Here is a 13,772-nt window from a genome sequence, read left to right on the forward strand (position 1 = left end):
AGGTATGAATCTTAAAAATATAAAGGCAGCATTTACTGACTTACACAATGAGGAAAATAAAGTTTGACTAGACCAGGCCAAAATTAGGTTTGTGCAATAAATTGCAAATTGGCTGTGGATTTTTCTATGCTTCTGAATTGAATTTGTCTCTATTACCCAAAAAGGCAGTTTTAAGAAATATCTGATATTCTCAGTTTTATACTTTCATTTGTCCCCTTAAGGTCATTTAGAGAAACAGGAAGCATTTTCATGTATTAAGTTTCTGCTTATTGTTTAAACAATAGTATTTGCTGAGCTGGCCTTTTAAACACATTTACAAGGTCTAAAGACTGGATGCTTGGTGTTGGAACCTAGTGAAAAATTCTCTTACAGAAGTAATCAGAGCTGAAATGAAGCAAAGTGGCACAGAAGAATTTACACCAATGTGTCTGACTTTTGTATTTTCTTGAGTTTTTATGTAAGTCCAGGCACTTCATATATCTGAATGAAGTAATCAAAGATACTGTAAAACAAAATTAGTTCTATTTCAAAATAATGTGTGTTTTTTGAAAGTTTTCAGATTAATTATCAAGATTTCAGGATCTTTGGATTTACAAGGCATGTAGGAAAAAAATCCAAGATCACACTACTTCCCATCATCCTTACACACATATATTTCTGGCACAAGGAAGGGCTTGTGAAGTAAACCACCCTGATTAAGTACATTTAGAGTGACTTGACTGCCAAAAGCTGTTAATTAATTTCACAACAGGAAGTCACCAAGATGCCATATAACTGCCAGCCAAAACTGCCAAGAACAATTTTAAGAAAGACATCCAGTCTGAGGTGCCTCATTTCTGGGACACATTACTTTGTTCAATTTTCTGAGTTGCCAGGCAGCATAGAAAATCCATGTGAAACAGTATCTGAAATTCTGTCCCTAAATTTCCAGGGATGATCTCTCTCTCTAAAATGGAGGCAAATATCAACATATTGGCTATAAGTATGTTTTTGTCCATAAAATACATGGAGTAATCCCTTCACATGAATATTACTTCTTAGACCCTTGGTGTTTCTGGATACAAACTAAGGAATCGGGATGGCTAAATTATCTCAGGTGTTTCTAAGGAACAGATTTCAGTTCTCACATGAGTTTTTGGTTATGGTCACAGCATCATTTTGAGAATACACCTCTACTTGCACTCAGAATCAGAGAGAGATAAAGTATAGCATATATATAAAGTATAGCATAGTGGACCTGATTCAACTATTCAGCATCACAATAATTTTCAATGTGTTTCCTTTTAAATATGTAGATATTTATTGGAACCATACTGGGATATTTAATAAGATATCATGGGTGTTGGAAGAAATGGGAAACATTCTTGGCATAAATACAGACCACATGATTTGTGTAATTTGTAATTTCTTTTATTTGCCCTGATTCACTTCAGGAATTGTGACTGCAGCCAGGATAGGAAAACAGCTCTGATGAAGTAAACACAGAGTGATGTATTTTTCTTCTGCCACGGAGAAGCAGGTCTTGCTTCCTCTCCCCAACACCCCATTTTCATGGGTCTCCTTTCTGAGTGTACAAGTGTAAGAATAGAAATATTAAGAAATGAAACAGAAGAACAGAACAGTATGACTCTAACTTGCTGCTCCCAGGCTGCATAAATGTCTAGACTAATTACAGGAGCAGTCTTGCCCAAAACACGCACTAATGGCCTGACTCACTATTTGTAATGACCTTGAATATTTTAAAGACAAAAACCACACGTAAATTATTCCCTGCAGCTAATAGGAAGACTTTCAGCTTTTAAAGCATGTAGGTGAACAAAGCATTACAGCAACACCCATGATAATTGACAAATGGAACACAGTTTTAGTCCTCTTGCTAAATTATAGGGCAGGAATAGGAACAAGCACAGCACAATGGAGAAACAAAATCCTACCTGGCTTTATATATGAGCATGAGAGAAAAGAGATATACTGACATGTCACCTTGGGACTGGAGCAATCATATGACTGCTCAGACTGGGAGAGAAAGTAGCTCTTTGTTTGGACTTGAGTGAAGGAGAAGAGACAGCACAGCAAGACCAGTGTTACTTATGAGCCTCATAACATAGCCTCACACAGAAATAATCAGAGCCTTACTGGGATATTGCTTCTTATTGCTGCTATTTTGGCAGTGTGAAAAGTCTTTTCTTGGTCTGGACATTTCTAGATATGTCATCAGGATCTGGAAAAAGCTCATCAGACAAATATCACACTCCAACCCATAGGACTTAAAGGAAAAAAGTGGCTAACTATATAAGTATTCCATTAGATGACTGGCATGGGAAGTATTAACGTGGTTCAGGAAATTCAGATTATATGTACAACTCTGACTCTAAGGAAAAGATAATATAAAACAATAGTGTAAATATAAAAATAACATTAATGAAGTATATGGGACTTCAAGTTGTGTACTGTTTTTTGTAGAGATTCACCTGTAACAGAAGGTGATTGATTATATTTACCTAGCAGGTAAGAAATAGTCTGTGGGCAAAATAGGAACTGTGGTGAGTTACTTAAAATCACCTGTCAGTGCAAGAACAGCTCTTTGCTCTGCTCTCTGGAGATCACAGGATATTTTTAGGCACCTCATCTTAGGGACAAAACAGTAAAAGCTAGTTACTCTTGCAAGACCCAATTTGGAATGGTTCCCAGCCCATACTTAAAACAGCCACAGTCATTTTAGGAGTAGGCAAGAGCAGGAGCTACCTGTAATCATGTGCAAAACCAGTGAGTTAACTGAAAATACATGTTTCTTAAAGGAGTAAAAAGTGAAAGAACAAGGTTGATTTTACTGGTAAAATAGGCAGCTACATGCACATGGCTACAATTGCACAGGCAAGTCTTTTAATTTGCTTTCTCTGATGACGTTTCATGCTATTTTCTGCTGATATGTGACGGGGGGTGGGACAAGGTGACATCCAGAAATCTCTCCCATTGTAAGTTACTCTGTAGTTCAGTGATTAATTTGTTAAAAAAAGAAAAATCAACCCAAAATAGAGATGTCACTAAGATAGTTACAAAAAAACCAAAAAATCTAAAACTGTCTTTGGTAATGTAAATATTACAAGGCACCACACTTTTCCCATCATATTCTTCAAGGTAGGAAACTACTTTGTCTGGAAATACACAGAAGATAAAAATACATGACAACTCAAGGGAGAAATGCCTTGCAGTCCAACCCACTGAGCCCATGTAAAGGTACACGTGGTGTGAACTCTCAGGCCTGAAATTTGACATGCTGATGTTTTCATTTGAGTGACTGTCCATAAAGAGCTGCATTAGGGCAACAGACACTGCAGGTTCTTTCCTAAATTCAAGCATATGCTTTTCTTAGCATTTTGTAAGAAATGTTTCAAAGCTTCTATTTCCTAATGCTTACAAATATTAAACCCTTCCAAAGGGTAGTAAAAGTGCAGCAAAGCAAATTTTGTGGTCTGAATTTCCCCTGAAAGTACCTAACCACTATGGCAATTCTGTAGATGTATCATCCTTTCTCCATCACAGTTCTCTTTTTCTGTCATTCTGATATGAGAACTGATAAAGCTTCAAACATAAAGAAGAAGTTCTCAACAATGTCTCTGCCTTTTATTTCTCCTTTTTATTCCTCCCTTCCCTTTACCCCTCCCTAAGTGATAGTATTATACAGAAGGAGGATGAGAACTTTCCCAAACTATTTTGCTCATGTTTAAGCATAAACTTAGGACATATTTAATAAAGTAAAGTGCATTTGTGAACTGATTCTCTTTCCTGTTCTAATGAGTTATGCTGGACTCTGTCTCCAGTTCTGCAGCACATGGTGGCTGAAAGGACTGCAGGACCACTTTCTAACAATTAAGTCAGAAAAAAAAAAAAAAGAATTAAAATCTTGCCATCCAGAGCAAGATTCATTTACTGTCATAAAGCTGAAAGAAGTGTTAGAGCACTTATAAGTACTTATGGATGGAATAATTGCAAGGGAGTTGTTACTTGGTGTGCTGCTTTGGGCTGAGGTAGAATTAATTCTCATCTCAGTAGCTGCCATGGGGCTGTGTTTTGGATTTGTGCTGAACACAGAGTTGATAATACAGAGATGTTTTTGTTATTGCTGAGCAGAGCTTGCACAGAGCCAAGGCCTTTTCTGCTTTTGGTACTGCTACACTGGGGAGGGGATTGGGAGTGCTTGGCAGGTTGGGAGGAGACAGAGCCAGGACAGGTGACCCCAGCTGAGCAAAGGGATAATCCAGACCATGTGGCACCATGCTTAGTGTATAAAGTGGGGATAGGAAGGAGGAGTGGGGGCACATCTGGAGGTGCTGGAGTGGATACAGGGGCTGGCTGCTGTAATCAGACATCCCATTGTGATGGAATTAGCTAGACTATCATCATGACTATTTGTAGAGCACATGGTTGTCATATGATTTGGGAATTTGAACTGCTATATTCTGGTAGAAAAGAGAGGCTAGGTTTGAGTCCAGAAGTTCCATTGTAACTCATAACCCTGACATCTCAAGTCAGCATTAGGGCCAGGATAGGTAATCACCAATCTCAGAATTAAAGAGACTAAAAAGAGAACCTTTTCTGTACAATTGTGTAGAAGACAGCTCATCATGCTGTTCTGGGAATATGAAATCTTAAATTGTTTCTCACCAGACAGGATAGGCAGTAGGTCATCCAGGTGTATAACAGAACAATTCAGTTTGAAATGAACCTCCAAACAACAGCTCAGAGCAGGTCTAATCAGTCACATTTCTTAGGGCTGTGTCTGGGCTCCAGGTGAGTCTTGAAGGCCTCCAAGAATAGAGATTTTACATCCTCTTTGAGTTTACACTCTTTCAGTATTTGAACTCTGTCATGATAACTTATTTTATCACCGTACCTGACCAGAAAATCCTATGTTTCAACTTTTGGCCATTGTGCCCAATCCTACCATCATGCATGTCTAAGAAGAGTCTAGCTCCACCATCTCTCTTTCCTCTGATCAGGATACTCTAGACAAGATTCAGGGCTTCTCTAAGCCTTCCCTGTCCCACTGACCAGTAGGCCACATTCTCCTCAAACCTTCTTTTGCTGCCAATATCCCCAGAAAAGACCTTTCTTGCCAGCCTTTACATTCTTTGCTAATTTCAAGTGCAACTAAGCTTTAGTTTTCCTGACTTAATTTCTGAATGGACAGACAATGTCTTTGCATTCCTCCTCAGTAGCCTACCCTGCCTCCATCTTCCATGTGCATCTTTTTTTTGTGTTTGAGATCAGTCAGGAGCTCTGCATTCATTCTGGCCTTTTGCCAGCTTGCTTGGCTTTATACACATTGAGACAGATCATTCCAGTGCTCTGAAGATCAACCAGGTCACCCTAAACATTTCCGTTCCAGGGCAGTTTCCTACAGGAACCTGGAGGTAAGTCCCTGAACATGCCAAAACCTACATTTCTGAAGTTTTGGATCTAGATTACTCCTCTCAGGATCTTAAACTTCATATTCTTGACTCCACAAGAATCATGGTTACTACAGCAAACAATGCTGCCCTTTACACTGTCCAGCAATTATTGTGCATATATGAGTGACAGGTCCAAGAGAGCATATTCCCTTACCCATTCCTCTGTCACATGGACTACCCTCAGTATATTTCAGAAATCTCCTAGACTGATTTGTCCAGCTATGCTGTCCTTCCAACAGGGTGACTAAGGCCCAGAGAGGAACTAGTGTCTGTGACTGAGACTTTCTCCAGCTGCTTAAATAATGCTTCACCTGTGTTTGTGTATGCGTGCGCACGCGTTCAGGCAGGATGTAAGCGATAACCATCCCTGTGCTTGTCTGTCCTCTGATCCTTACCCAAAAGCTCACTATTTACTTGTCACCTGTCCCAAGGCAAAATCCACACACCTGCTTTATACAGAGCTCAACCTCTCCTCTTCGCTATCCTTACCCACCCTGTCTTTTCTGCATCCCTCCAGTGCAGCACTATAGTCATGAGAGCTATCCTACCATATCACCATAATCCTAACAAGGTCTTAGATCTACAGTTGTGCATACACAATCCTCCTGCATATTGCTTATGCTCACAGTTTTGTGTACAAGCATTCAAGATGAGTCCCAAGTTGCACTGCTTTTATAGGGAAGTGAGAGAGCCTTCCCTGTCAGGCTGTTTGACATATACAGCTGCACTTTCTCTTGTATCCTCAATTCTCTCCATGTTATGGTAACCCCTCCTGGCACACCTCATGTAAAGCCACCCTCACTAGTTTAGAAAGTTTGTTTACAAAGACCCCCTCTGTCAAGCATACCCCAACCACTTCTCTCTATGACTATGGTCACAGAAAACAAAGGCCTGTCTGTGAAACCAGCCATGCAGCCAAGCTTTGACACTCTGTCACGCTTAGTCCACTCAGACTTTTCCCTCTCTCCTGGTCAGGATCTGACAGACATCATGTGTTCCACCTGTCCTTTACCCTCCTCTTAAATGTAGCCAACCCTAATGCACTCCAGGTTGCTCTCAGCAGCATTGCAGGTGCTCTCATGGAAGATCAGCAAGGGGTAAAAATCCAAAGGATAAACAAGCCTGAGAAGCACCTCCACACATTCCAGACTGGCTGCTGGATTACTGCCCTCATCTCCACAGGAAGGAGTCTCCTTTAACTAAGAGAGGGCTTTTACCCTTCATGCAAACACAAGGTTCAGGCTGACTCTGATCCCATATATCTGATCTGTTCCTAACTCAATTTCCCTCTAATATCAGTGCTTCTGCATTTATTTTGAGTTGCTGCTTGGCACAAGAACTTTGAAGCTGACTTTATTTGATGGTACACAAGGGTACTGTACATGAGAGTTTGTAGTTAGAGCATCAGTACTTGGAAAAAAACAGCATCTCTACTTGGGGATTTGGTAAATCAGACTATCTCAGTTTTTACTGCACATGCTGCTGGAATTATTAGGAGATCCAGACAGCTGCATAAAGACTCAACCAAAGCCTCTGAAGGTCTACAGCCAGCCATCTTCAATAGCACAAGCACAGATAGGTAATAAAATAGCACTATACTCCACATGACAAAACATGGGACCAGGAGTACCAGTAGCAGTTTTAAGTCTCCCTAGTTCATCTTACTGCTTAAATTTATCATTCAGATGAAAATGAAACTACTTAAAAAGTAGTCTGCAAGTAGGCAATCAGACATTTGCTGAGTTCAAAATGATGATCGTAAGTAACAGATTAAAAGAAATAGAAGATGGTGTTGAATGGTATCTTCTTTTAAAAAATTATTCTAAGGAGAATGTGACAGTAGAAGGGCATGCAAGGAGCCACAAGAAATGTTGTTTAAAAACAAACAAACAAGTCTTTTATTTCACAATCAAAGATTTTTAAAAGGATGCAGAAGCAACCTTGTAAAAAAGCCCAAAAGAAAAAGAAAGTTGTGTATATTTAGACCTATGGATGGTAGGTCTGCCCCTTTTCTATACTGCTGCAAATGAAACAAATCTTTGCTTTGCATTATTTAACTTTGTTTCCAAGGTTCATTAAATATGTGAAGGCTCTTCTTGAGGCTTTTAAAATTCAATTAAGAAAAGGCATCCAACTTTCTCTTAAAGTTATAGCAATGTAAGAATTAATAGTTGGCACTGGTGTACAAGAAGCAACATCAACAGCCTGTCATCTAGGTCATTGATTAGAATGTCCACAGAGTACTGTTCACACTGTACGTGATTATTAACAAAGACAAGCTATTTCAATAAATATTGTAAATTTCAAAATAAGTGCTGTAAAACTCTGTTTGCAGCCATTGCCAGCCATTACAAACAATTCAAGGCAGCTTTCTGTTGCCTGGATTTTCCATTTTAAGATGGCACACGTTAAATATAGGACAAACAATTCATTCTGCCCTGGCCTTACATAAGTGACACTGCAGGCCATCCCTGGAAATAATGTTGGCAGAAGAGCATGGTCAAGAAACGCCATCTGCTGTCTCCTAGATCATTGTCCCAAAAGGCTGCTGCAGTGCAAGGACCTGCACAAAACTCATGTTCCATTTTACTGGAGGAAGAACATCTGAGTATGATAAAGAGCAATCCTTTTCCATACAAGAACACCCCAAAGAACTCTCAGATCCTCACCATAGCTACTTACAACACATAAAAAATTAAGTAGCTTCCTACAGAATCTCTTGCTGTGAAACCTAGAGAAAAAAATGCAGCAATTCACTTTGAAATGTAAATGCCCTGGGGTTTTTTTTCAGATTGTTAAAAATAAAGTTAATTGATTTTAGAATGTTAACTTCTCTTTGAGTTCAAGATTCATTGTTGATAAAAATTGAGTATCAATTCCAGTAACAATGCTCATCCTATTTTCTGAGGTTTTCTCCATGAAAGCTGTCTAGCAGTTCAGCCCTTGACATTCCAGCCACTCTAATCCAGCAAAACCCCTAAGTATTTGCTTATCTTTAGACAAATTTGGGTTCCTGATCTTGGGGGCTGGGATACCAGGATTCAACACCACCTTAGCACACCCAACTAAGCATCAGACAGAAGAGTCTTCAACACAAAAGTCAGTGTGCTTTCAATCTTGATGCATTAAAAGATGAATCCATAAATAATCACCCAAATCCAAGATTACCTAAGTAACAGACACTTGTATGACATAAATTAGACACAGTTGGAAATCAGATGCATAAATATTAACCTTCCTTATTTCTCCCAGCTTTTTTTTAATCTAAGGGAAAATGTTAGCAGTCTTCTACAACACTTCTAGAGCAACAGCCAATATTCGAATTGCAATTGTCTGAATTTTGTGTGTGTATTGTTGAACCTATCCTTTAATCTTAAATCCGTGTTTTCCTCTTCTACTGAAGTACTCTTGGTTAAGTGCCTCTCCTTTCTTTTTCAAGACAAAGACGTTATTTCTTTTAAAAAAATCAACTTAAAAATAAACCTCAAGAAAACAATAAATTCAAGAAAAAAAGTTGTCAAGAGAAAAAAAGAATGGAAAACCTCAAATATTTTCACAATTTTAATTAAAGTTATGATTACTTCAGTTGCAGGTAGGATATAGCCTTCGTTAGGAAGCTAAACAATTCTGATTAGAATGAACAAGCACACATGCACAGATCTAGGATGTAACAACTTCTTGCAATTAATACAAGTTTTAAAGTGCCAAGTTACGAAATTAAACAGAACTAACCTTATATATTTGCTGTGTAAGACTAATGTGTCGAACTGTCTTTGATGGCCTTTAAAAATGTGGCATTTATACACTTTTAACACCAAACAGTTGTCCTGATTGTACTGGCTGCCACTAGATAGTTTTTCTGTCCATACAAACAGAGTAAACTGAACAGTATTAATTCCTTTAATTTTTTTTGCCACTAATCCTTGCTACATGGCAAGTATCCATTACAAATCTCATACCAAATTTATTTGTGGAGAAAAGATTGAGAACTTCTCAAGGGTCCACATAGTATTGGAAATGTTGAAAGAATATTCAACAAAGGGAAAACTACATGTGGAATTACATACTACACAATATTACAGAAAAAGTAATAGCTGTGTTTTTAGATTAATGTATGTAGTACTTCTCATAAAAAGGGTACACAGGATTCACAGAAGTGTGATATACACTTCCTATTATTCTTCACCTACATGAAATTCCATCTACTTTGTAACAGTTTTTGTACATTTTAAATATTAAGAAGAGCCTAAGGAAAAAGTCAAACCTTTCTATCACTTCCATTTCTGAACAACACACAAATACCCACTGTCACAGCTTGTTTTTAGGATTAAAACTGAAACATGGAAGCTGCATGATCTGTATTTAAAATGAAATTTTATACAAAAACTTAAAACTGCTCACTGTGTGAAAAAGGGAAAAGGCATTTTATTTGAACCTGGATTATAAGAGATGCTATCAGCAGTTCAGTTTGGCATCAAACACTGAGCTATCCTAACAACAGATTTGACCAAAGTGGATTAGCACCTGGACAGCCCAGTTGTTTCTGATTTAAAAGCTTTGCAGTCGTCTTCTTTGAACTAGGAATCTGGAAAAGCATATCTTCCAGCGTGCACATAGTTATCTGTCCTGAAGCTTGTAGTTTTGTATAAATATTTCCTAATTTGACAGAAAGGTCAGGGCTCTCTTCCATCTTTTCCCTGACTGCAGCCAGCTACGGAATAGAAAATGACAGATTGTTACAGTTCAGTAAGTGGATTCTCATTCTACCTCCACACTAAAGAAAAGCAATAATTGGTATTTAAAAAAATAAAGTACATAGTGTAAGATAGGTGTCTAAGGCAATGACTCTTAAGATAAGGATTTTATGAAGAGTACATTATGCATCACCACAAAATGGTGGAAAGGCACTGTTTATCTATTAAAGAGAGTTTATTAGATTTAAAACTTCCTCAGAGTTGTACAATCCTATTTTCAGTCCTAGTACAGACAAACACAATTATTTTCTATTTAAATCCAGGAAACATAATTGCTTCCTGTAATCTACTTTCCAGATCAGCACAATTCTAATTATTATGATGTATATTCATAAATGGACAGGACAGTACAATTCCATAAAATTCAGACTATAGAAGACTGAGAAGTTCTGTTTGCTATAAACAAGAGTATGAGCTCAAGTGTTAGGTAAATCCCTTAAAAAATATTATTATCAACAAACTTTTGTGGAAGAGGACAGTGAAGACTAATGCTTAGTCTTCTTTTGACAGCTAAAAATTTCCCAAACAAAGTAAAAATATAACACTAACATGTGCAGTGTTTATTGCAATGACTTTACTAAACAAAATGCTGCTTAAAGAATTTCTTTTCAACACAGCAGTTAATATATTTAGACTACATTTTGAAAGGCTGGCCCTCCCCTTCTCCTAATATTTATTATTTTGCATATTAGTTATTAATTAATTACAAACCTAACAATATTGCTGCTACCAGAAACTTTATTCTCATTTCATATGAAATGAAAATAGCATGGGAGGCAAGGGATTACATCATTTAACGCTACTAGGGAAAGTGTCACCTACATTCAGATGAAATATGAACTTCTAGAATCAAGATCTGGAATAAAAAATGAAGTGAATAGCAAAGTGTTTTGTCCAAGAGTAGAGGAAGCCAGAGAGCTGCTCTGGCCTCAGAATGCATCAGAACCCAGTCAACTAGAGCAGGATGAACTCAGGCACCTGAAGTGCTGTAGGTGATCCACCAGAGTCATGGCTTAGCCCAGTACCATGAACCTTCTCTCACCACTGTATACTTACCACCTGCACAGAAAACTGAGTTCTTTTCACAAAGGGAGGAGTATCTACTTCCACCGCTGCCTCTAACGTATTTATTACTTCTTTTAGCAAACCAGATCTGAGCTGGACAAGGACCTTAAAAATAAAATAAAAACACATCACACAAATAGTTCATATCATAAGAATGCAAAATTTTAGAGAAGTGCTTGAGGAGGACATGAAGCAAAGGAGGGCAAAATACATTTCAAGATAGTGAGCCAAGAAAAATCCATCCATTGCAAAGAAAGAGATGGAATTAGCAATTTCTTCAAATGTTTGCAATTTTTTACCAGCTGGGACCTGGAAAGGAAGGGTGAGGTTTGAGGCAGAGCTTCTCTGATGGAGTTGTACTACTTACTCTGAATAAAGTGGTTTTCACCATAGTTTAGAGGTCACTTACATGGCACATTCAGACTTTCTCTCAGATTGTAGACTGCATGACTAAAGAGAATAATTCTTATATGTACATGTGTGGATATGGTGTGCAGGGATGAAGGAGGCCTGAAGTGGGCAGAGCATTTACTTGGAACTGGGTTTTTAAAATCTTTTGGAGTCAAAAAGCAAAAATCATAACTAGAAATTGTTCATGGGTCTATGCTCACAGATGTAGGATTGGTCTACTTTACATTCCCACCTATGGTAGGAAGTGATTTTAAAAAGTGAATGGACATTGCCAACAATTCAGAATGTAAGTCATCCAACTGAAAGAAATTGTCTGTTGGCTCAAAAACAAGTTCAGCAACACTACCAACACAAGCCTGTGCCAGTAAGAGGCTGGTCTGTTACTTTGCACTTGTGAGTTTATTGGCCAATGGAGCATACTCTGCAAGATTTTAATACAAGGCAAGCATACTTACTTTAAGATTATTGTATAGTTTGTTCTCTGTTCTCATTATCTGGGAACAATAAAATTTGGCTTGTGCTACATCATTCTGGGAAGGAATCATAAATAATAAAAAAATAGTCATACATGTGTCAGAAACTTGCACAATGAAAAAAGCACAACAGCCCTTCACAACTCTTCAATAAATCACAATGCAGCATCTAGAACCCCTTTACCAAGACCCACAGACACCAAACAGCACCCAGTCTGCAAAAGGAATACCCCATGCTGGAGTTCACATGTCATCTGGCTCTTTAGTACTCTTTGTCTGTCACATGTAACCACCATTGAGCATGAGATCCCCTGAAAGATGGAAGGTTTACACACATGCACAGATCAACACATGTCAGACTAATGAAATGCACCATATGTTATTGCCCAGCCCTTCTAACCTTTTGGACATACACATTTATAGTACTGTATCCATGTCATCAATTGATTTGAATAGACAGTAAATGTTACACTGGCATTTACTAGACCAAGCAATGTTACTTGGGATCAAGAAACATCTCTCTTCAGCAAGGAGTGCTGACAAAATTAATTCAGCTTAAAGAACAATTAAATGTAATGTGGAGCATTATTCCATTTGCAAAACAAGAATTTTATCATGTCATTGTACACATGAATAAATTTATTTCAATTATGCTGTTCTTCACTGTCTACATTCACACAGATAGAGCAAAAAAGATCACAGAGTGCAAAGAAACTTTTAACAAATCTACTCCATTCATCCAAATTTGTGAGTAAGATCAAATTTATAGCACTTCCAGTGTCTCTGACCTCTATTTTAACATGAAACAGAGAAGGTTCAGGACATACCCAAGCTGCATACACAAATTAATGGCAGAGAAAATCCAAACTATCTTCTAAACTTTATTCCAAACTTTATGATTTCCTAATAGTTATTCTCCTGCTCCACTTTTCACCCTGTGCTGCATCAGAGCCTCTTCATACCAGTACTTAGGCATATGAAATAAAGAAAAACCACCCTGGGCAGAAACATGTTGTGGAGACCACCTCCCCAGCATTAGTAAAGTACACATCAAAACCTTTGAGTCTGCCTCCCAAGACAAACATTTAAAAGAGATGATTGCACAAATACCTTAAATTATTTTAATTCTATTTAAAGGAAATTATCACTAAGTGGCAATACCTGCAGGACTAGATCCATGGTGACACCTAACCTGCTGGCCTAACTTTGTAATTTTTTAATGTTCTAGATGGTATTATCACAAAGTACGTGTGCATTAGACTTGAGACATACATTTAGATTTAGAAACTTTCATATTCAGTTTGTGTGAGTATTGACTATAATCCTACTATTTCAGGAGCCTAAAAGTTCCAATACTTGAAGCTATTAGAGAGTTATGCTTTCTCCATGTTAGCTTCCTTTCACTATCTGTCTATAACAAAACCAGAGAGTATCTCTCTCTCTCTCTCTCTCTCTCTGCAGAGACCCAGGCACAATCAAAATCAAAGAGACTGTACCTGCTTGAGAGCAGTTGCCATTGCAAAGCAGTATGCTCGCAGTGGTAACATGTCACCTTTTAGCTGTGCTTCTTCAAGCAGTCTCACAGAGATTTTGGAAGACTCTGGGTTGCCCTGCAT

At 38.0% G+C, this 13,772-nt stretch overlaps 1 protein-coding gene across 4 annotated transcripts in view; it reads right to left on the reverse strand.

Moving 5' to 3' along the window:
* PTCD2 (pentatricopeptide repeat domain 2) overlaps positions 1 to 13,772 on the reverse strand; it is a 31,902-nt gene that overhangs the window by 7,403 nt on the left and 10,727 nt on the right. For 3 of the 4 annotated variants that reach the window (XM_077790370.1, XM_077790368.1, XM_077790369.1), the window contains exons 7-9: positions 13,653 to 13,766; positions 12,139 to 12,213; positions 11,264 to 11,377 (exon numbers count right to left, since the gene is read on the reverse strand). In XM_077790370.1, the coding sequence (XP_077646496.1) occupies positions 11,264 to 11,377; positions 12,139 to 12,213; positions 13,653 to 13,766 (303 nt within the window). Of the gene's footprint in view, positions 1 to 9,001; positions 10,165 to 11,263; positions 11,378 to 12,138; positions 12,214 to 13,652; positions 13,767 to 13,772 lie in introns of those variants that run through there. The other variant, XM_021531766.3, reaches the window with a different exon arrangement.

The sequence above is a fragment of the Lonchura striata genome, chromosome Z (genome assembly GCF_046129695.1).
Source record: "Lonchura striata isolate bLonStr1 chromosome Z, bLonStr1.mat, whole genome shotgun sequence".
Taxonomy (NCBI): domain Eukaryota; kingdom Metazoa; phylum Chordata; class Aves; order Passeriformes; family Estrildidae; genus Lonchura; species Lonchura striata.